General features: G+C 32.9%; 3 protein-coding genes across 6 annotated transcripts in view; 1 reads left to right on the top strand and 2 right to left on the bottom strand.

Moving 5' to 3' along the window:
- LOC120776737 overlaps positions 1–24196 on the top strand; it is a 127672-nt gene that overhangs the window by 35158 nt on the left and 68318 nt on the right. The window contains exon 1 of one of the 3 annotated variants that reach the window (XM_040107667.1): positions 13464–13615. The exons of the other annotated variants lie outside the window; for them this stretch is intronic. Coding sequence (XP_039963601.1) covers positions 13601–13615 — 15 coding nt within the window. The 5' untranslated portion in view covers positions 13464–13600. Of the gene's footprint in view, positions 1–13463; positions 13616–24196 lie in introns of those variants that run through there. 3 annotated transcript variants of the gene reach the window in all.
- Positions 19905–20887, bottom strand: LOC120776740. The gene is made up of 3 exons (XM_040107675.1): positions 20579–20887; positions 20316–20506; positions 19905–20250 (listed from the first exon to the last, which is right to left on the bottom strand). The coding sequence occupies exons 1-3, from the start codon at positions 20637–20639 to the stop codon at positions 20161–20163; spliced, it is 342 nt and encodes a 113-aa protein (XP_039963609.1). The 5' UTR covers positions 20640–20887; the 3' UTR covers positions 19905–20160.
- LOC120776739 lies at positions 20971–22172 on the bottom strand. Of its 2 annotated transcripts, none has more exons than XM_040107673.1 (3): positions 21943–22172; positions 21406–21659; positions 20971–21328 (listed from the first exon to the last, which is right to left on the bottom strand). In XM_040107673.1, the coding sequence occupies exons 1-3, from the start codon at positions 21977–21979 to the stop codon at positions 21173–21175; spliced, it is 447 nt and encodes a 148-aa protein (XP_039963607.1). In that variant the 5' UTR covers positions 21980–22172; the 3' UTR covers positions 20971–21172. The 2 variants fall into 2 exon arrangements, with proteins under 2 accessions (XP_039963607.1, XP_039963608.1); XM_040107674.1 differs by having other exon boundaries at positions 20973–21328; positions 21406–21608; positions 21943–22169.

Below are 24196 nucleotides of genomic sequence, written 5' to 3' on the forward strand. Positions count from 1 at the left end.
TTTTATACAGACGATGGACAGACAGTCCATGCATGGCTAAATGGACTTTGCTCTTCACTCTGATTATTTACATATATACATTGTAAATGGATCATATATCATTTAAATACGTTTTCTTTTGGGTGTTATCCAGGATTTAATGTTGTGCTATGTGTTTCAATCCTCCATCTCATTAAGATTTGACTCGTATTTTTATGTTTAAGTTATAATTTTCGAACTTCTGCTGCACTATATAATTTATCGAAAAATGAGAGCTACACATGCATTTATTTCTATCGATTAATGAAAACCGTATGGTAGAAGCCATTTCTTTTCTGAATTAACATAGAGATCTAGAGATTAGCTCTTGGAAATTTGTATGTACATGCAATGAGATAATAATGAATTTAAATATTATGACAAAAATGTACCTAGAAATTGTAAATAAAACTCAAAATATTTAATTATTCATCACTATTAATTTTTTCGCCTTCAAAGGTTCCACGGAGCGGTAATTTCTGTTTGGGGAACAAGAAAAAATCACACGGTGCCAAATCTGTTGAATACGGTTGTTGATCGATGGTATTCACTGCGTTTTTGGCTTTAAATTTGGTCACAGTCTTACTCTTTTTGAAAAAACTTAGCTTTATCAAGACGAGTCGAGCAAGAACGCGTTACCCAAAATATCCATTTGCCTTTGATTTTCAATCACCATATCCTTCACTTTTTTAATATTTTCATCAGTTAAAGAGGTCGAAGATCGTCCAGAACGATTTGTACTTGTGTTGAAAAAACTAAATTACCGTAAGCATTATCCTACATTTGCTACGATTCCGCATTCGAAATTTGGTTAGAAATACAAAATTTGAGGCAAATTCTTTGTCCGATATTTTTATTCGTTGAGGTCTACCGACTTAAGCAGCAGCTGTGAATAAACTGGTAGACCGATCCCGCTCATATTTGGCATAGAAATTAAGGATAGTCCTATCAACTTAGCAAACCATATTTTAGCAATTTTTACAATTTCCGGGTACTTTTTAGTCACAATACATTTAATATGTACATAGTTATACATTATACATAAGTATATAAGCGCATTCGAATATGTTAATATAATAAATGTTCATCTGCTTTTCTCTCGTTCACAATAATGACGTCAGCTGAAGAATGAACATATTTTTTTTTTTTATTTTTTGCGGTTGGTCTGTATATTTTCGCGGAAGAAAGATGGGATCATTTATATCTTTGATGAGTTAAGCTGCTTGAAATGTGATTTTTTCTGAAACAATAAAAATTAAAAATTAGTACATTGTACGAGTGTTTTGTTAAAAAATATTGAATCAAAATATGCACGAAAATATAGTCGCTTTAAAATTTAAGTAATGTAATTTATAGCGAACAAGAATTGTAACAGCGTTCAATGAACTTTTTAATTGCTGGATCGCATGAAAGATTAAAATAAAATTGAAATTTTGCGACAAAAATGCCCAATAAAATTTTTTTAATATTTTTTGACAGTCAGGTCAAGGTATAAAAGTCAGTATTTGATAAATAAATGTTGACATTTAACACTTTGACAGTTGCTGACATTTATTCTGACAGTTAATCGATATCTAAGGTGCTAAGCCAATGAAAAAATTTGTTTTTTTTTGTAATTTTTCCACATTTTTGAATTGTTAGAAAATAAGAAAATTTGTAGCCGAACGCTTACTAGGTGGTATTCTCAAAATATGCATATTAGAGTAGGTCCCTTCCAACGTGGAAATGATTCTATCGATCTCAAATTAATCCCTTAGTATGATAGTTTACATAAATTGGGCTTTGACTAAGATTTGTGAGAAAAACCTTGTGATCTGCTTAATAAGTCCAAGGGTTGGGCTTCTCAAAGCAACTTTTCTTGCGCGATTAGAATCACACCATCTTATCAAAACTCACCCGGACTGACAAAAAACTACATTTTCCTGTATCTTAATACATATCTTTATTACTAATATAATAAGCTTAGACTAATCTAACCAAGCCAACTCATAATCCGATTTTCCATATGCTTTTTGCAAGCCTCGGTTGTGTTGGCCTTCACTGCTTTTAGGGAATTTTGGTATTTTAGGTTTCGGCACATTTTTGCAGCTCCCTCGTTAGACAGTTTCGATGTTACATATATTCAAAAATCCTCGTCACCAGTAATGATAGGTTTGATAAATGTAGGCGACGCCGTTTTTGCAAAAGATTCAGGTCTTTAGGTAAGTCTAACTTTGACACGCTTCATACCCAAAACGCTAGCCAAATTGTGTTGACTCGATCCATAAGAGGTGTTGAGATCCTTTGTTATCTCTCTATTGTCAACACGAGAATTTCAAGCATAGTTTCTTTAACTTGTTTGATGTTATCGTCATTAACAGAGGCTTATAGACGCCTCGTATAAGACAAGTATAAAATACTCGGTTATACCCGAACTTCTTATATATGAAATTGCACGACTAGAAGCATTTATCAATAGTACATACATACATACATACATATGACAAATAAAATTGTTATGATTAATAAAAAAATTGCTTAATTTACACACAACAACTCGTAAATACCACATACATATGTCCATTCTGCCAACATCTAACAGCAACAAACAGCTTTTCTTCGGAATAGGCTGATTACAGACTTCAAATATAAATCGTTGCTTTGTCGCGACTGCCAAAGTACTATATAGTAGTACTAAAAAAGATATATGTACATACATATAAACATGAAAAACACATGTTAACATCTGTGATTGCCTATGAATGAATTCGCCACACACTCGACAATGCCTTATTCCTCTACATACCTTTGTCGATCTTTATTATACTCTTGCAACCAGTTGCCACAGAGTCTTATAGTTTTGTTTACTAATATATTCTCCGCAGTCTTCGACTATGCGCTGCACGCTTTAAGTCTTAGAGACAAGCTTGCTTGTTGCCGATCAGTTGCTTCACCCGGTTTTGCCACAATCGACTACTCGAGACATTTGTGGCATGCCACATGACGGTTGCTGCCGCTTTTCGCACTGCTGTTTGGCTGGCGGCGCGTATGGCAAAAATGGTAATTGACACACAGCAGTTTCCATCCTCCATTCGTCATACTCTTCTAACTCGTTAGGAATGTTGCACGTACGGCGTGGCTAAATTATTATTTAAAGGCTTTTATAAATATGTATATATGTATGCGTGTATGTAGTGTATTTTATATTCACTTTCCATTACTTGCACCCCACCTTTATAATACTTGCCTTAACCCATTGACGATCTTCGACGAGCTGACGATTTAATTGCTCCCCTTCGGTGCAGCAGACGATCGCTTGCTCGTCTTCAGGTCACTTGCGCACAGATACTATACAAGTGCGAGTATGTGTACATTACACACACATCTATACAACAACATTTTTGTGTATATAAACAACTATAATAACAAGCAATTTTATAGCGCCAAAACAATGGTTTCGCTTTCGTTTAAACGCCGGCGGCAAAAATATTTTTTGTTTCGGCTTTGTATAAATAACTTTCAATCTTTTGTAGCGACATAGCCATTACGGCATACTTATATACAGAGTAAGTAGAGATCTCATCTTGCAGTTGTCTACATAGTTGCGTGGATATACATACATACATATAATCAAAAGTTTTGAATATCAGTAATTGTTTCTGATATAAAAAAGGCACAAAAATATCGCGAATATTAATTGAAAAATGTTTTCAACACGCTGTTCAGGGAAGTGATTTTTTGTTGCCCACATGAAACCTCAATTTATCATGTGATCAAATTTGACCCGGACTGACAAAAAAGTTACAGATTTATGTATTTTTATACAAAGCTTTATTATCGTTTTCAAAAGAGGCTCCGAAGACAATACAAAAATGTCAACGTTTAGTCCACTTTTCCACACAGTTGTTATAAGCCTAGACTGGGATGGCATTCAGTTCCTTCAACAAATTTCGGGTTTTTTTCGAATCCGGCTCATGTTTGGAGCGTCATTCGCTTGATGTTGGACAGTTTCGATATGATGTTCAAAAATAAAGTCTCGGAACTAAAAATGATGCGTTCGATGCATTTAGGGTCCTCATTTATGTTGTCAAACATATCTTTTGCGACCTCTACTCGACGTCGTTTTTTTTAATGAGTTTTGGTAGTAGACTAGCATTGACAACTTTCATACCCAAAACATTAACCAAAATATGTTGAGTCGGTCCATAATAGATTTTGAGATCCTCTGCTATCTCTCTGATCGCAACACGACAATTTTTAAACACTTTTTTTTTCATTTTTACAACATCATCGTCATTAATAGAGGTGGATGGACGACTAGTAGGAAGCAAGTTTTCCTCAACTTCATCACCCAATGCTTTCTGCCATTTAATAACTGTTGTGTTCCTGGGCCAATCCGGGTCAAATTTGATCATATCGTTAAATATTTACTATAGTCCCAATCTTGATAAGGTTAGATCCTCGAAAAATATAGTCCTTGGGAGGACAAAATATGGGCCAATTTCGTTATCGTAGAACTCATTGTCGTGGAAATTCAGATGAACTTGCACCGAACGCTTTGTACCATGATAACTAGTAGAAATCAGGACTTCGGCGACTTCACGATCTTCACCGAAAGATTTGTACCAGTCAAATACTTGAGTCTCTGGGCCAGTCCGGCTCAAATTTGATCATTTCGTTAAATATTTACCATAGTTCCAATCGTAATAAGGTTAGATCGTCGAAAAACTGTACTTCGGAAGACAAAATGTGGTATCGTAGAAGGCGTTGTCGTGGGAATTGACCAGAAAAAGAAATCATAAAGGTTATTGAGTGGCGTAACTGGCAAAGAAAACACGTTCTCTCGAGTAGAAGAGTTCAGATGAGCCCTGAACGAAAAAACACTTGAAGAAATACTTGAAGAATTCAAAACTCTGATTCGTTGGAACCTTACCATATTATCAGTTATACTAGATAGGATCCATATAATATCGGAACGAATATCTCTCAAATACAATTATCAACCTCTGAAACTGCGGCATTTGATTACTCTCCCACTTTGCAGACGTCTCTAACTATCAAAATGCATTATTCCCTTTTCACTGTCAGAGTAAGTGAGTACATGTTGGGCAACATGGCGTTAACTATTTTGACATCTCGCCTCGGTCGCGCTCGTAGCCGCCAGTGTGTGCTTAGCAATTCCGAAGCAAATTGGCAACACTACCAATCCAGCCTGCAATGCGTAGCCAATGCGTTTGCCTTAAGCTAACAGACAGCGCGATCCGCCTCTCCGACGGCAGGTTTGACAGCCACTTTTGCCACAGTTTCCGCCTCTTTAGCCAAGCCAGACGCATAAAATTGCGCAAAAGCGCGCTGCCCAGATCGGTGAAGCCAGTTTTCCTGAGATGAGATTGGAATTAAAAAAATTCAAAATAAAAGAAAATTTATGAAAAAAAGTGAACTGAATGAAGACCGAAAAGCGGGCTTTGATAGGCAGTCAGTTTGTCGCAACAATGTGACGTATAAATGCTTTTATATGTATGTACTATATGTAAAGTTATATATATATATGTGTGAGTGTGTGGCCTGCTGGCCAAGTTTCACTCTCGATCGGAACGCCTTGAATGCGTGCAAAGAAAAGTAAACGAAATGAAATGCCTTTTGTGGCATTTCGTTGGTGGGAGGGTGCGAAGAATCGCTTTGCTTGTTATGTTGTTGTTGTTATACCCTCAACAGGGTACTTTACATTTGCTACGAAGTTTGTAACACTCATAGGAAACGCCGGGGACCCCATAAAGTGCATATATAAATGATGAGAGTGACGAGCTGAGTCAATTTGGCTTGGTCAGTCTGTTTATACGTGATCTATTCTGTTAGTTTTTGAAATATCGATATGAAAGTTTACACACGTCATTTTCTTACCGAGAATCTGCTCTTTTGTCGAAACCATCGATATCGGACCACTATAGCATATAGCTGCCATACGAACTGATCGTTGAAAATTAAATACTTGTATGGAAAACTTTTTTATTCTACAAGATATCTTCACGAAATTTAGCATGGATTATTTTCCCAGGCCACGCTGCTATTTCCGTAGAAATTGTTCAGATCGGACCACTATAGCATATAGCTATCATACAAACTGGCCAATCAAACTCAAGTCTTTATATGAAAAACTTCCTTATTTGACGAGCTAACTTCACGAAATTTGGCACGCATTATTGCCTCATGAAATACTGCAATTTTTGAACAAATTGTTTAGATCGGACTACTATAGCATTTAGCTACCATAGAAACTGGCCGACGAAAATCAGGATAAAGATTTTTTTCCTGCTATAAAAATTCACCTGTATAGGGTATTGTAGCTACGATGCAGACGAATTTAACGTTTCGTTTTATTGTTTTTGTTGTTTTGACTGCCTGCAGAAATCAAGGTATGTCTGTATCGAGGTTTCTGGTAGAAATTCATAAGTGAATTTCATGTAGTGAATTTTTGTTGTTATTGTTGTTGTTGTTGTAATTGTTGTTATTGTTGTTGTTATTGTTGTTGTTGTTGTTATATTGATATTGTTGTTGTTATTATTATTTTTTATTGTTGTTGTTATTATTATTTTTATCGTTGTTGTTATTATTATGTTTTTGTTTTTGTTGTTGCAAGTAAACATGTTGCCAAACTAGTTACTTAAGCAACCAAGCGTCGTGTGTGTGCAATGCAGGAAATTCGCCGAAGGCGGCAAAGCCAACCATGATCAGCCTCACTTGTTTGTTGCTGCTTGCTGTTGTTGCAAGCAAAAATGTATGCGAAGTACACGTGTACACCTTTATAAGTACATACATTTGCATTTGCGCTCGTGCTTTTTTTTTTTTGCCTCCCATTCATGTTCATGATTTTGCGAATTTCATTTTAAAGCGATGATTGGCAATTTGTAAGTGAAATGTTGGCGATAAGACAATCGCGATTAACCGCAGTTGCGATCATGCGGCGGACCACACTTAACTGCCATAAGCATCATGTAGGCACAGCAAGAAATGAGAAAAAACTCGAAAAAACTTGGAAAAGGAGGAAAAAAGTGGCTTGCCGCAACGAATTGTTGTACGTGTTGCGGAAATTTCTCATTTCACTGTGTGCTGTGCCAGCCGGCTATCTAAAACATACGCACAACAACAACAAGATAGCTTACAACAATAGCTACAACACTTTGTGCTAGCAAAGACAATATAATTTCTAGTTTTTTTACTCTTTTTTATTTTACATTTATCTCTTATTACTCTTTCCTTGGCTTTTTTCAATCATTCATAAGATCTTTAGGCCTACGAAAGCTTACTTGTACACACACCTATGTATATAGCGTAAATGTGTCATTTGTGGTAGGTTAGTTTGTGGCATGCCGCATGCGTACAGTAATGCCGTCAGCATGCGGTGAATGGCAAGACAGGATGTGTTGCCTATACCTCGGCAACTTTTTGTGTGAAAGTATTCACTTTGGAGGTGCTCAGTATTGTGTGCATGCTGCTTGCGAAACACACTGCTGTTTGGTGGCGCGCTTTCTGGTGGCTTTGTGCATGCAATACTTTGCGATTAATAGAAGGGAGGGTTTTTGAATTCTTTTTTTTATATACATCGTTGTAGTAGATATGTTCCTATTGTTGTTATAAATTATTTGGTAATATTCGGAGCTTATTTTATTCTCCACTTAGTTTTAAACTTACGACTCTTCAATGGTTCCGATATATGTACATATATGTATATGGGTAAATATCATACAAAAAATATTATAATAAAAAAAATACGTAATCGCAAGTCAGTTGCCAAATTTTACCTTCAAATATACTTATAAACAAATAAAAAGTACCTTCGTATCAAAAAAGTCAAATATTTGCAGTATTTGTTGCGCAACAATGTTTATTGTTACCTCGCAACATGTTGCGCCGCTCATCAAACAAGTGGTTGTGTTATTTTTCCAGTTTTTGTTTACATTGCAGTTCGTTGGTAGGCGCCGAACATGTTGCCGGTTGTGTTTTGTTTGAAAACTATGAAAATAATGAAGTACACTCAAAAAAATTTGTGTATTTAATTGAGATAAAAACTGATAATTTTTTAAGACTCAAATTTTTGACTTGAGCTTGTAAGGTGTGAGTTGTAGTGCCATTTCAAATATGAAGACCCCCATTAATTATGCTTCTAAATAGAGTAAAGCTAGTAGCTTCCATAAAAAGTGGAATAAAAAAATACCCTACTTCTGACAACCTGGTTTTGATCGGCAACTGATCCTGAAAGCATTATTCATCAGTTGGACACCGACTGACCAAAAAAAAAACACATTTATGTATTTTAATATAAATGCTTATTATCGTCTTCAAAATAGTTTGCTTTTGAGCCAATATATTCCAAAGCTTAATTATATTTTCCTTACTTTTGACATAAGCCTTGGCTGGGATGGCCTTTAGTGATTTCACCGAAAAGCTTTTAATGACTTTAATAGACTCATGCCGCATTCCCTTAAGCGGATTTTTCACTTTCAAAAGCAGAAAAAATTAACGGCCAAATCTGGTAAGAACGATAGAGATGACACTCGTTTCGTGTGTGGTAAAAAAATCAGACACAATCATGCTAGAGTGTGACGGTGCACAACCTACTACAACTATTTTCTGCCTACGAATTCAGTTGTTTGTGAGGAATTGGTTCACGTTGACGCCTCAAATCGGTCAAGTGGTATTTTTTCATTAGCTTTTTATCACTGTGGAACGATTTTATAGAGAACCACATCAAGGTAGTAAAAAATGCTGATCAGCTGTTTCAGCGATTGCAGCGGTTTCGGCTTTATTGGACAGTTTCGTTGTCATCTTCATAATCTCACGTCTTGTAACCGATAATGGTGCGTTTGATGAATGTAGCGTTCTCAGCTACGCTATAAATCAGAATGTGTTAAGTGGATCCATAGAGATGATCTCGCGAAGATTTTCAAGCAATGTTTGTTTTAACTTTTGGATGTTATCGTCATTAACAGAGGTGAAGGGCCGACTCGCAAGACGCTAGTTTTATGTTAATGACTTCACAACCTGCATTTACTGAAATTAACGTTAATTTACAAAAACTTCTCATAAGTCGTTTGGGAAGAATTCGATAAGTTTTTTATTTTCGAATGTTATTCACATATATTTTCCATATGTTAATCCTAGAATTGTAATTCAATATCTAACCTAGCTGTAATGTATCGATTAATGTTCTGCATAATTGATTGAAAGCCTTTTTTAAAACTGGAATTAGCTGGTTCTTTTAGAAATTGACTCGAGACTACAAAAAAAATACCTTGGGACTTTTAAGTCTTTCGTTAAGAAAACTTTGTCGAAAGGAAAGGCTATAAGGTCATAGCTCCATATAAATTTTAGGATCACAATTATATATAGACTAATGCGGTATTACTATCTCACAAGCTTGCTTAGAAACTTTGCTAAAATTTGCATTTCTCATGGCGACAATGTTTTCATCTGGTACTGAGTGCTTTCTGCAATTTTTTTATGTCGAGAAAGTATGAAAATAATAAAAAAAAATATTCATCGTTTCGGTTGGTGTGCCCATGAAGCAGTCCGAATCAATTTTGATCAGATGCTAACAATACAATACTAAATAAAATAATCGAGAAAAGTGATGACGAACATACAATTTTTATTCTAAAAAAATTGAAAAAATGCATGCAACTTTGTAAGTAAAATTATAATTAATAAATCTGTCTGCCTATACACAAACATACATATAATATCGATATAATATCGAAAGCGTGCCGGCTACATCTGCTCTTAACTAATTCAAGTTCAAACAAGCACTATAAATTATGTTGCGATGAATATTGACTTTGAATATAGCGAACAAAAACAGAATAAACATAAAATTTTATCATCTGGATTATGTCATATTCGTCGGAAACTAAACAACAACAGCAAGCAGGAAAAAAATCACAAAAATATTACAGCCAAGCAACGCAGCTTATCGCGGATCAACAAGCAATTAACGCTAATGGACATACAATTAAATGCCTTAGTCAACAAATGATGCATGAAAAAATGTTCTGTGGAAAATATCAGCCAACTCCTTAGCAAACAGAACAGTGCATACTTAAGTATATGCAATACTCTCGTGGCTATACAACACAAAAAAGAGAAGCAAATAGTAAAAAAAAATTATCTAAATATCAAGGTATGTTTTATCAAAGGATCACTTAGGCTTCCAAACATTCCTCAAAACTTCAAAATTTAAAACGATAATCACATAAACACTGCGAAACACTTTTTAACGCGTTCGAACCTGACCGAACATGTTTGAGTGCAAACCGTTGCAACACGTCCGACTCGAAAGAAAAATACTCAATTGCTAATGGGGGCTGGTTGCCGCGCCGCTGCTTGTTGGCGCGACTGACTTGAGTTGGAAATTTGGAAATTTATTCCACAGTAAACCGCGGTAAGGAAAGGTTGGTCGAGCGAAAGTAGACGCAAGAAAATTAATAAAAAATCATTTTAAAATTCCAAAATAAATACTAAAAAGCTGATAAAATGTTGAAAAAAGTTAAGAAAGCGAAGAAACAAATACAAAGCATTAAAGTGTAAAGAAGTTGGTGATAAAGTTAGTGATGCCAACAGATCAAGTAACTGACTAAGAGACGTCGCGAAATAGTCAAAGAAAACGCGCTAAAAATGTGAAGAATTACTGAATATTTTAAGAAATGCAAAACAAACAAAAATATGATGCAAAACAAACAAAAATGTGAATGAAAGTCTTGCATAAATGCCTTTACAAGCCGACAATAGAGTGCATAGCAACCCTGTACGGGCTAACATATGAAAGAAAAAACAAAAACAATGCTTGTTTACCACAGTTTGATCAATAATAAATGTGTTTAAGGGAATTTCACCTGCGTTCATGCATAGTAATGAGCGTGGAAAATTGCTGGGAAAAAAGTTAAAAATCTGAAATATGTACAAAGTAACTGTTTAGTGTTGTGACAGCCATTTGTTGATGTAAAAACAAAAATTCGAGATAAAATAATTAACTTTAGCGCTAAAATTAATCATTTTTATAATTAAAAATAAAATATCATAATTAAGGAAATAAAAGTAAAAACTTAATATAGCAAGTTCAGTGGAAAAATATAATTTAAAAAATAAATTAAGACGAAATTATGCATAAAATATGTCAAAAATCGCATGAAAATCAAAACGCAGAAAAAATAAATTTTTTGTGCTTAAAAGAAATAACGAAAAAATTAAGCGAAAAGTTTAAATTAATTAAAAAAATTAAAAATTAATTAAGGTAATTAAAATTTAATTTAATTAAAAAGAAATAAATAAAAACTTAAAGGAAAAAATTTAAAATAAATAAAAAAATTGAAAATTGATTTAAAATATAATAAAAAGAAATTAAAAACTAAACTTAATTAAAAAAATTTGAAAACAAATTAAGGAAATTAAAAACTAATTTTAATTAAGAAATTTAAAAATTAATGAAAAAGTTGTAAAATTAATTTTAATTTAAATTAAGTAAAAAGATTAAAAATTGATTTTAATTAAGAAATTTAAAAATTAATTTTAATTTATTACATTAAAGTACACTTCAAGTGAAAAGCAACAATTTTTGCAGAAAACAACAAAAGTACAGGGCAAATACGTGCCTTATTGAGGTAGCCGGCTAGCCTGATTCCACATCTGTTGTATGTTGCAATAAACGAATAGCGGTCAGCGACAGTGAAACGAACAGTATTTGTGCTAATGTTATGTCAAAACAAGTCAGTAAAACAACAACAACAAAGAAATAATGTGCGAATATGGAGGAACACACAACTGAGCTGCCAAATTTTGCTAAAAGCCCTCAGACCGGAAGCTATTAGATGAAAGCCAATTGGTCAGCAAGCAATTAGAACACAAGCAAAAATATAAAAAAAATTAAAATTGATAAAATAAAAATTCAAATTTGAAAAATAAAAATTCAAAAAGCGAAACACAAAAACGACATATTGAAAAAATTGAAGAAAAAATGTTTAAAATAATTAAAAAAATTTAAAAACATTTTTTAAATAACGAAATTAAAAAAAATAAAATAAATTTCAAAAATTCGAAAAATGAAAAAAATAAAAACTTAAAATAATTTAAAAATATTAAAATAATTAAAAAAATTAAAAAAAAAAAAAAACTAAATAAAGTTAAATAATTAAAAACATTTAAAAACTTTTAATTGAAAAAATTAAAATAATTTGAAAAAAATTAAATAAATTTAAATAATTTGAACAAAATTTAATTATAATAAACATGCAATTTTAAAATAATTTAAAGTTTCTACTCGCAAAAATATCAAATTCGCCAAACAAACAACAACTCAATATTTTTTTTTTTAATTTTTGTTCCCTAACACTAACAACTGTTCGCTGCGACTTGCCGAAATTATACACGTCTGCATAATTTCGTTTAATGTCGCCAGTTGAATTACGAAATACGAGTTTAAAGCAAAAATTCTAATTGAAATTCGAAACACACACACACTCATACAAATAAAATTCAATTGAAGAAAAAAATTCGATTGGCACACAAAATCGCTTTCAAACGCTTAAATCGCTTGCTCCGCCAAGGCAAAGTGATAATTGAAGCAAAACAAAACCGTTTTATCTTTTTAATTTTTATTAATTTGCCGTTATAGTTTTCCAAATAGCAATAACGAATCGCATAAGCAACACTGCAGCGCGAGAAACTGTGCTTAAAATCAGTGCACACTTAAACCTAAAAGGCAAACAGGCCATGCCGCGCACAAAGCGCAACAAAAGTTAATAATTTTTTATGCAACAACGAAGAAAACGCCAAAGTTGCATGCAACACAAACGCGATAATTGCAATTGAATGCGCTGCAAAGCAAATAAACTGTGAAAATATAAGCAAAACAATTGCATTACAACGAAAACAACAACAACAATAACAAATTGCAACTGCAACAAGTGCCACAACAGTGTGGCATGCTTGCATTTCAGAGCGCAACAGGCAGTGCATAAAGCAAGTGTAATAATAATAACAACAACAACAACAACAATTGTGCATAAAAACACAGCAACATTGCCCTCAATAATTGACCATAAGTAAAACAGCAACAACAAAAGCAATATCAATACAAGCCAAAGGGATTTCAGTGCAAAGTGTTAACTTTGGCGATTGTTGGTAAAGTCAGTTAGCGCTGAAAAATACATATTTATTGTGCATAATATACTTTGTGTTTGAACGTATGTATGTGCATATTTCCGGCGACAAGTGTCACACAATTCGTGCTACAAACGTGCAACAAACGTGAATGCACATGCTGCAACATTAGCAACAGCGAAAAAATACTGAAAAAATAAATTCAAAAAATTAATAAATTATAACAAAAATAAACCAAATTACAAGAAAAATATACTGAATTACAAGCAAAAGTTAAAAAATAATCAAAAAAAATTTAAAAAAAAATCCAAAAAATAATAATTTAAACCAAAATTAATTAATTTCACAAAAAGTCACGCAAAGCTGAACAGCGCAGCAGTGTAGTATTACAACAAAAACAACAAACAATTTCAACTAGCAAATTTTTGCTGAGAAAACATCATAATCATACAAAATGTATCTGATACAGGTGAGCCATACACACACATACCTACATTCGTACACACCTATACACTCATACCAACTCATGCATTCCCCCTCAAAAAATTGTGGAAATAAAATTTTGTTTACCTTTGCATTTATATAAGCAAATTTAAGCAGCCACGCAATGTTTACACATTTTATTCCCACACACACACACACGCAAGCATCTGTAATTGCCCGCTGGCTTTCTTTCACACGTTCGCCGCGTTTTACGTGCCAAATCCGCCACTCGCCGTAAAATTCCGCGTTCGTGTTTTTCTTTCATTTATGCAAGTGAATTATTTGCTAAACAAATTTCCTATCGATTTGCATGTTTGTTTGTTTGCGTGTTCCGATATTAACTAATGCATAGCCGAGTGCGTTCGGCTGCATGGCTCAACGATTTTTGGCACACCGGGCCAGTGGTTATCGTTGCACATTCGTAAAATTTAAACATTTTAATTCGTATTCATATAATGCTTGTATAATATATGGATTTTTAGCAGGTCTGATGCACTAATTTCCATAAGTTTAGAAGTTCTCTCTATACATATGCGATTTAGTTCTTCAGTTTTTGCGATATCGATCGGAATTTTTGTACATGTTCTTTTTACCCCTAGAAGATGGTTATTAGTCGGAATCGCCGATATCGGACCATTATAGCATATAGCTGCCATACAAACTGGGTGATCGAAATCAAGTTCTTGTATGGAAAAAAATTGTATATGACAAGAAATCTTCAGGAAATTAGTCATCGTTTATTGTCGAAGCCAGGTTTACAATCTCCGAAGATATTGCTCAGATCGAACCACTTTAGAATATAGCTGGCATATATAGTGATCGATCAAATACAAGCGTTTGTATGGAAAACTTTTTTTTGACAAGATATCTTCTCGAAAGTTGGTCTAGATTATTTCGCAAACCGGTTCTACAACCTCCGAAGATATAGTTCAGATCGAACTACTATAGCATATAGCTGTCATACAAAGTAATTGATGAAAATCAAGATAAATATTTTTGTATACCCTTTTATGTTATAAAAAATTCTGCTGTGAAGGATATTAGTGTTTAGAGAATCAAGCTAAGAAATCTAGAGGTTGCACTTCCTCTCTCTGAACATATTCTCAACTCAAAATCATACAAGGTGTGCTCCAAAGTAAACAGGACTTTTTGAATCTAGCGCCCCTGGTAGCGCCATCTATATGTCGACTGGAGCTATCTTTATCGATTGTGCAGTGAGAATTTCATGACATTTCATCGATTGGAAGTGAAGTTATTGCGTTATAAGTGTCAGTATGTTTGTGTTATCGGTGCGAAAATGAGCTTCGAACAAAGAGCCATCATTAAATTTTGTTTTAGAATTGGCAAAATTTTTATCGAAACGTTTCAATTGATGAAACAAGTTTATGGCGATGATTGCCCATCCCGTAGCAGGGTGCACGAGTGGTTTCAACGTTTTCCAAGTGGACATAAATGACGATCAACATGTGGGCCAATCAAAATCCGTGATCAACGGAAATTCCATCGAAACTGTGCGTGAATTCAACAAAAATCAGCCAAAATCATCATTGAAATTCATGGAAATGGAATTGAACATCTCCAAAACATCGATTTATCGTATTTTGGCCAAATATTTGGGCTTACGAAAGGTGCGTGCACGATTTGTTCCGCACAAATTGACTGACGACCAAATATTGCTGAGAATCCAGCACTCAAAGGACAATTATTTTACCAAAACTCACATTTTAACCATTAACCACTCCCCTTATTCACCTGATATGGCACCGTGCGACTTCTTCCTTTTCGGAAAAATGCATTTGCCCATGAAAGGAAAGCGTTATGCAGGCGTAGAGGCCATTCAAAAGGCTTGCACCAGCATACTGGCGGCCATACCGGCCAACGAGCTAAAACACTCGTTCGACATGCTTTTGGACCGTGCAAAAAGCTGTATTGAAGCAGATTATTTTGAATAAAATAAATTGATTTTGCCGAAAAAACCATTTGTTCTGTTTTTTTTTAAGTCTTGTTTACTTTGGGACGCACCTTGTAGCTGTCATACAAAGTGATTGATGAAAATCAAGATAAATATTTTTGTATACCCTTTTATGTTATAAAAAATTCAGCTGTGAAGAATATTAGTGTTTAGAGAATCAAACTAAGATATTTTTCCGGAAATTCCATATAATAGCTTTGGATTGTATTAAAAATTTAATACAGTTTGCACTTCCTCTCTCAGAACATAATTTCAACTGAAAATAAAACTTTCATTAAGTTGATAACCTTAGCCATGTAATTCTTTAAGAAAATAGAAAAATAACTGTCGCTGAACCAGCGAAGTGAGCAACCTAAAATCAGTTATTTTTACCAGATCTACAAGGTGGTCCTTCCGCTCTAGTGCCGTTGTATAATTGATACATCGAAAATAAAATTTTAACTGTGTTTAGCGTTCTTTTGACATTCGCTGGAAGAGTAGAGATCTTATAATCTATGAATTATATGATTCTGTCAAAATATGATAGATATGTTTATTCCTAGATGTATAAGAAGTTGTAGAGAATCTGGTGTAAACCATCTGTTTGTTCTCCAAAATTTCCGTTCTGGAAGTACCGTTTTTGAACATTTTTATTACTGGTCATAACTCTTGGTACATAAAACAAGTTGAACCGGTGCAAACTTGAGTAGCACGGAAATATCTTTTACTAAAAATAAACAATATTTCTCTTATCAGCAATTAATTTTTACCTTAGTAACAATTTATATATATATGAGTATATGCATATGCAAATAGCTATGAAACTGTTATGCTACATCAAGCAATTGCTTATTCGACTGTAACGTTACTTGAAATACATTTGCGCATGCGCATTCAACGATTGCAGGGAAGTGAATTTTATTGTCAATATGTACACGATTACATGCATGACAAGCTGCAATTGCATTATCTAAGTGTATAATAATCGTGCCGTATTGTAATGTAATGCAAACGTGTATATCAATATTATTGCTGGCATTGAGATAATAACGGTTGGGTCGACTGAATTTGAAGTCCAACCGCTTATTAACGGGCTTTAAGTAAGATAATATACAGTTGTGTTCATGAAAATAGTAGAGTAACAGCTTCTTAAATTAGAAGATCTCTGCTAATATAGTTAACAAGTACCCCGAAAGTAACGCTTTTGACGAAGAAATATGTGAGTGCAAGAATAAAGTTCGATGGGGCAATGTATCGTGGACCAATGAAAGCAAGATTGCTTACTTTTGCAGGAACAGGGTCCAGGAAGTGCATATGTCCATCCACTATCAAACATATAAGATCATATCAGGTACATCAACAAAGTTTTTTAACATGGTGGTCTAATCATTATGCTATGGGCTTGCTTTTCGTACTATGCTGTTGCTCCTACATATTTGATATATAGCACCATACTTATTATAGATCATGAATCAAGCACGAAGGATGTTATGTTATCATTTTCATCACGGAAATGTAAAGCACATTACGTTTGAACAGGTTAACGACCCCAAACATACGATCAAACTAGCTAAGTCGTGGCTTTTATCAGAGAGTTTAGATTTAATATCCTGGCCAGCGCAGGCACTGAAACTGCATTCAATTGAAAATATTTGGGGAAATGTTAAACGAGTTGTAGCAATAATAAATCCTGCAATGAATCAAGTATTTTGATGCAAATATGAAATGATAAAAATTTCAAGTCCTTGGCGCCCTGGTTCGCTGGATACAGGTTTTTAAATACAGGCAACTTTATAAAATTATTCTGAACAACTCTTCACTTTTTCATTATTTTTAATTATCTATTTATTTTCATATTTTTTTCTTTAATTCATTTTGATCACTTGGTTTTAGAATGAAGCGAGAATGGGCATGAATAGGTTAAATTTGTTTATTACATTTAAAAACTTTTTTTTTTAGTTTTAATTTTTTTTATATATTTTATATATAATATTTATTTTATTTTTTCTTAATTTTGTGTATATTTTTGTTTTTGTTTTTAATTTAAAAATTTGTTTTTGTGTTTTTACTTTTAAAATGTAAATACTTTTTTTATTTTCTAATTTTTTTTTAAATTATTCATAATAATTAAAACTTTTTATAATTATATTTTTGTAATGATTTTTTATTTTGTATTTTAAATTTTTTAAATATTTTTTACATTATTTATTTATTTTTTTTCTTTTTTAATATGTTTAATTTAAATTTTTTTTTTATTTTAATTTTTTTCTAAATATTTTTGTTTCTTACTTTCTAAAAATTTAATTTTTCAATTTTAAAAATATATTTATCATTTTTAATTTTAAATTTATTTATTTTATTAAAACTTTTTGTCTTTTAAATTTTAAATTATTTTAAATTGCTTTTAATAAATTTTTTTTTAATTTTTTATCTTTATATTTTTTCTCTATTTTATATTTTTTTATTTTTTTTAATCTTGTTATTATATTTTAATTTTTGTTTTTAATTTAAAAATTGTTTTTTATTTTTACTTAAATACCTTAATAAAAATTAATTTTCTTTAATTGATTTTAATATTAAAAAAATTTCATGTATTTTTTTAATTTTCTTTAATTATTCTTTATTTTTATTTTAAATTTTTATAATTTTTAATTTTTTAAATTGCTTTTATAATTAAAAAATTTCATGCTGATTATTTTTGTATTTTAAATTTTTATATATTTTTTAAATTATATATATTTCTTTTGTTTTTTTTTTTCTATTTTAAATGCTAAACATTTCTTTAAAATATTTGTGTTTCTTATTTTAAATTTTTAGTTTTAAAATATATTTTTTAATTTTTCTTTATAATAAGAAATTGTTTTAACATTTAATATATGTACATATATTATAAATAGTGGCATAAAAAATTCAAAATTTTTAATTTCATGAAATTTCTAAACTCAACATAAATTACAATAATCACAATATTGTGACATAAAATTATTAATGAGTACAAATTTTTGTCTCTGTATACACATCCAAACACATGTTCGTCAGTATGTTCGCGCTATGTACATATGTACATATGTGTGTCTATAAAAAAAGTGTATTTCGTCGCCCATTTCTTTACAGCGCTCCAACAGCGACAGTGACAAGTGTTGTGCTTCGTGTCAATGACATTTAAAAATAACACAAAATCCTCAACAACTAAAAGTAAATTTTTAAGTGAATTTTTTACAACACTTTAAATTTTACAAGATAAATTTTCCTGCAATTTATCTGTCTTAAAAGTTTTTTGTTTTGTTTTTGCATTTCATATGCAATGTCGTAAAAAAATTCCACAAGAGACTTGAGTATGTACATAAATATTTAAAATTTCACTAGCGAAATGAGCACAATTTTGACGGCACTGGAGGAATGCGACCTTGAAATAAATTGTAAAGAAAGAAATGGTTGCAAAGAAAGGGTGTTAATTAGCACTTAAATTACACTGACGAGCAAAATATGTGGGTCAAAGAAATTGAATTATACATACATACATATATGTAAATTCAAATGGAAGTGATTTACAGAAAAGTAATGATAAAGTAGTTATTATGAATTTTTAAAAAGGGTGTTTTTTTCAGAATATAGAATTTGAATTTGAAATAATATACTGAAAATATATACATATGTATATTCTCCATTTCGATGTAATACCTTTTGTCATCTTTCGGTGCTGATTTGGGTTGAATGTTCCACCATCCAAAAAGTTTGGTAGAGACCGAAAGAAGCAATAGTCCGTAGGTACTAAGTCTGGCGAATTTGGCGAGTCATAAAACTTGTATGAGGTTTCGCATTGTCTTGGTGCAACACTACATCTTTTCTATTGATCAATTCTGGTCTCTTCTGATTGAGTGTATGACTCAATTTGTCCAGCTGATCATAATGCACCTCATAATTAATCGTGATATTGTCGAACAAAAGCTCAAAAGGTACTTTCCCTTTGGAAGGTTACCAAACAGACAACGTAACTTTTATGATGACTAGCGGCATTCAAAGGTGTTTCGATCTGATTCCTCGCTTTCAGACCATGATCTCTTGTACTTTACATTCTGGTAAATAACCCACTTTTCGTCTACAGAAACAATACGCTTCGAAAATGATTTACAGATTTTTGACTGCTGTATGAGCTGTTCAAATATGTGACGATAAAGCGGTTAAGCAGGAAGTTGGCTGCGAAAAGAAGCACTAAGATCAGTTTTATTTATCAACAATATCTTCCAGTAAAGAATTTTTTCTTCAACACTCAGAAATAAATTTTCAAAATAGCTTATATTGGAATTTGAACTTTTCAGCTCTGCTTTAATAATTTCTTGGTTGGTTTGTTACAATTATTTCTTCTACATATGCTTCAGCTGTTCATTTTCGATTTTTTCTACAATTATTTGTCTAACTCGATACTATATAAATTGTAATTATTTTTTATCGATTTTTGTGGATGACATTTTCGTAACACGAAGACGAACACAAGCAGCATTTTTTAATTTTAGACCCTGCTTTTGGTTTGAGCATCTTATCCGACTTTTCGTTCCGTATTTTAGAAAATAAGAGTCAAATTAAAAGTGACGTGGCTGTGTACTGCCGATAGCATAAACTAGACCAAGTAGAAGCACCGAGAGCTGTGTAATTTTAGCGGCAAAAAAGGTCTGCAAAATATAGAAAAGAATATTGAAGGTCAACCTTCCTGTTCAACTGCTATTTTGAGACCCACCTTTCTTATATAGAGCGGCAGCGTCTCCTTACCCCGTTTTGTATGCCATTCGAAACCGCGATACAGCCAAACTGTGGGCCAAGCTAGCGCGGCAGTCAGTAGGAAAGGCTTCGCAGACTCCATAGCCGCTTCAATATCTTGCCTGTGCATCAAGCGACGCACCTCCTCACCCATGTTGACTTCACGTGGCACTGTGTTGTTGAGAAGATGGGAAGATAATGTTTACTTACAATTTCTGTGCTTTTATTTTCAAGTTAACACACCATTCTCGCTGTAAGCCGGTTGGGCGGTCTTACTCTGGAAGAGATTTTTCAATAGCGACATTTTGCTGGTAGCACGTTGCCTAAGAAATACTAGGTTTCGTAAAAAGTTTCGGTTCTACTCGAAGCACGGGATTTTATATAAATTTTTAGTTTTCTATGCTAGATTTTTCACACACAACTCGGCGTACTCAGCGCTCGTCCTCTCAATCTCAAATATGCAGTTACGCACGCGCAATTGTTAACACCATAATTTGAAAATGCAATTTTACAGCTCTACAAAGGCTTGAAGAAAATACAAAAATTTGTTTTCGAATTTTGGAACCAAAAAATTTCAATATATATTTTTAAGATTTTATTGAACAAATGTCAAAAGTGAGCTATCACAAATGTAAAGTGTTTGCCACAACCACCTTCAATGCCGGAAACTACAGTGGTTTTGCTCTTACGAGTTTTTAAGTAAGAAAATAATTTTGATAATTTTGATTGAACGCATCTTCTATACGACATTTTCTGCAGATTGTCATATTTTAAGTTGCCCTTTATACCAGAACTCTTAAATCTCATTCGTTAATATCTCGTCCGCTCTCCGTTAACTCAATCTACAACGGTGTTTTTAGCACGGTAGTCCTCTTCGTCGAAGCCTTGCAGCATATTATTGACCTTAAGCAGTAGTGGACTCTCCTCGTACACCGCAAACATGAGACCCACACCGAGTATGGTGAATTGCATGAGCTTTGCGTGGTGAAAGGTCTGTAGTGGAGAAGAGAAAAAATGTTTTCGTTAAAAATGCAACCGTGATTCTTTCTACTCCCATTTCTAACGCTCACCCGATTGATGTAAGTGACAAGCGAGCGCTCCAGATGCGCTCGATTGCTCCAATCCATGCCTCTATAAAGCCAATAAGCGGGCCACGCTATAAAACTAGCGAATATAAATGGACGTGCACGCGCCATTTTCGTCTCGAAATCCAGTGGCGCATTGTTTTGCAGAAAGTCGCGAAACTCCGATGCGTATGATATGGGTTCGGGCTCTGCAAGTGAACAACAACCACACGTACCGATATCTTCCTCGTTAAGCAGTTCTGTGGCAACAAGCAAGATATGAAGTATGTACTTATGAGCATTGTATTTTAAACATGTCAATATACATATATATATATATATTACTTTGGTCAGAAAACCTAGAAGTTGGTTCAGTAACTAGCTTCTAGTTATATTATAAACTAAAGATTCCCGTTATTTTACAAATACATACATCTCTAATTTTATTTTAAGCACAAGTTACAGCGCTTCGCAGTTTGACAGTTCTGCTTGTTGCCACAGTTAAGTTTCGAAAATTTCAAAAACAAATAACACTTTGCCTACCTTTGGGCGCAGAGCTGCTGAGGAATGGTATCTTCATGTTGTTTGCAAACAATTCTTTTCAGTATTGACACAGTTAATTTAATGAAAATTTGATTTGTCTTTAGATCCACTGTTTGTTTTCCTCAAGTCTCAGCACACTTATTTGCGCAAACTCATAACACGAATATTTTGTAAACAAATTTTGAAAATTTTGCACAATTCGGTATTGTTTGTAAGCCAAGTATTTTTTTACTATTATTTGATTATGAATTTTTCATTTTTCAAATTAGAAATTTGTGAAATGTTTAAATCAAAAGTTTCTACGTTTCTTCAACCTCTTGACTGAGGTTTGAAGTGTTGAATATTTGCTTTAAACGCGAGACTTCAAACCACTGTTATTTTTGTTCTCTGTTAAACCTGAAACCTGAACCTGTTTTGGTCTCTTCAAGTTTTCGATTATACTATCTTCAAATTCTTTGGTAGTCCGCTTCAAAAATGTGTTCAAAATCGAAGGTTGTAAGAAATTTGGTATCAGCTCTGTTCCACAATTCTTCCTCTCAATACAACGGACTTCAAAACCACTTTTTTGACAACAATGTGTTTAGTATATTCAAAAACTATATTCACCTCTACGAACGAATAGACCAAAGAGTATTGAATGAAACCGATAAGTTCGGCTATCGGGTGATAACTTCAACATACATATAATTTTTAGTATGTACATATATACATTTTAAATTTGACCTGTTCTTGTTCACCGTGACTACTTTGAAAGATTCAAGAAATGTACCTCAAACAGAAATTTCCCCAAAAAAATAAAGAATCCCTACTGAGCTCTACAAAAATGGCTCGCTTATGCAAAGGAGTCATATTTCGAAGGAAATGACTTGTAGATGAGGTATAAGGTAGAAACGATGACCGTCGCTTGTACGAATTAATATTTCAAAACCCTGTATTTGTTACTGAGAATTTCCTTGCTCATTCTCAAACGTCGACATCGGGGCACCAAACCTTTTTTGGGATTTCACAACTACATATACATATCATCCGGTAAAAACAGCAAATATAAAACATTTCAATCGAAATTTCAAATCTCGGAAGCATTACCCGAAACATCGACTTCGGTATCGCGACTATTTTCTGGACATTTCTGGATTTAATAGAAAATTATTTCCAATCTCTTGAACATTTTTTTTTAATCCCGAAATGTCGACTTTGGAAAATCAAATATTTTCACAACTATATTATACAGAGAAAAAACGCTAATTCAAATTTTTTATAGAAATTTCCAAACTCGAAAGCAATCCCGAAACATCGATTTCGGTAACGCGACTATTTCCGGGATATTTCGGGATATAATAATTATTGAAAGTAAAAAACACATACTGCAACGATAATAGAAAGTAATTCTATAGTAATTTCCAAACTCGGAAGCAAATATATTATAATACCGAGACATCGATTTGAGGACTACGTATATTTTCGGGATATTTCGGGATTTAATAACTTTTAAAAGTAACAAACAGTTATTGCCACGCTAATAGAAAATACTTCCTTTTAAATTTCCAATCTCGAAAGCAATTTTTTTCTAGTCCCGAAACATTGAATTTGGGACCCCGAATATTTTCGATACATTTCGGGATTAAAATATTATTCAAAGTAAAAAATACATTTTGCAACGCAAACAATTCAGTAGAAACTTAAAATTTCGGAAGCAAATTTATTCCAATCCCGAGACATCGACACCAGGAGTATTTTCGGAATATTTCGGAATTTAATGATTTTTCAAATAAAAAATCACCAGCATACAGCGTTTTAGTACGCTAAAAGAAAATACGTAATCAGAAATTTCCAATCACGAACTTTTTTTTTTCTAATCCCGAAACATTGATTTTGGGATCTTGAATATTTTCGGGATATTTGGAGACTTAATAATTTTTGTAGTTAAAAACACACACTAGAAATTTCCAATCTCGAAATTTTTTGTTCTTCTAATCCCGAAACTTCGATTTGGAATCCCGAATATTTTCGGATATTTCGGGACTTAATAATTTTTATAGTTAAAAACACACATAGAAATTTTCAATCTCGGAAGTAAATTTTTTCTAATCCCGAAACTTTGATTCGGAATCCCGATTATTTTAGGGTTATTGTGGTATTGAAAATATGTAATTATTAAAGTAGGAAACGCTACAACGTAAATAGCAACAACTTCAGTAAAAATATCCAATCTCGGAAGTAAAAAAATACAATGTTTCTCATTACACGTGAAGGC

Source organism: Bactrocera tryoni, chromosome 5 (genome assembly GCF_016617805.1).
Source record: "Bactrocera tryoni isolate S06 chromosome 5, CSIRO_BtryS06_freeze2, whole genome shotgun sequence".
Lineage (NCBI taxonomy): Eukaryota > Metazoa > Arthropoda > Insecta > Diptera > Tephritidae > Bactrocera > Bactrocera tryoni.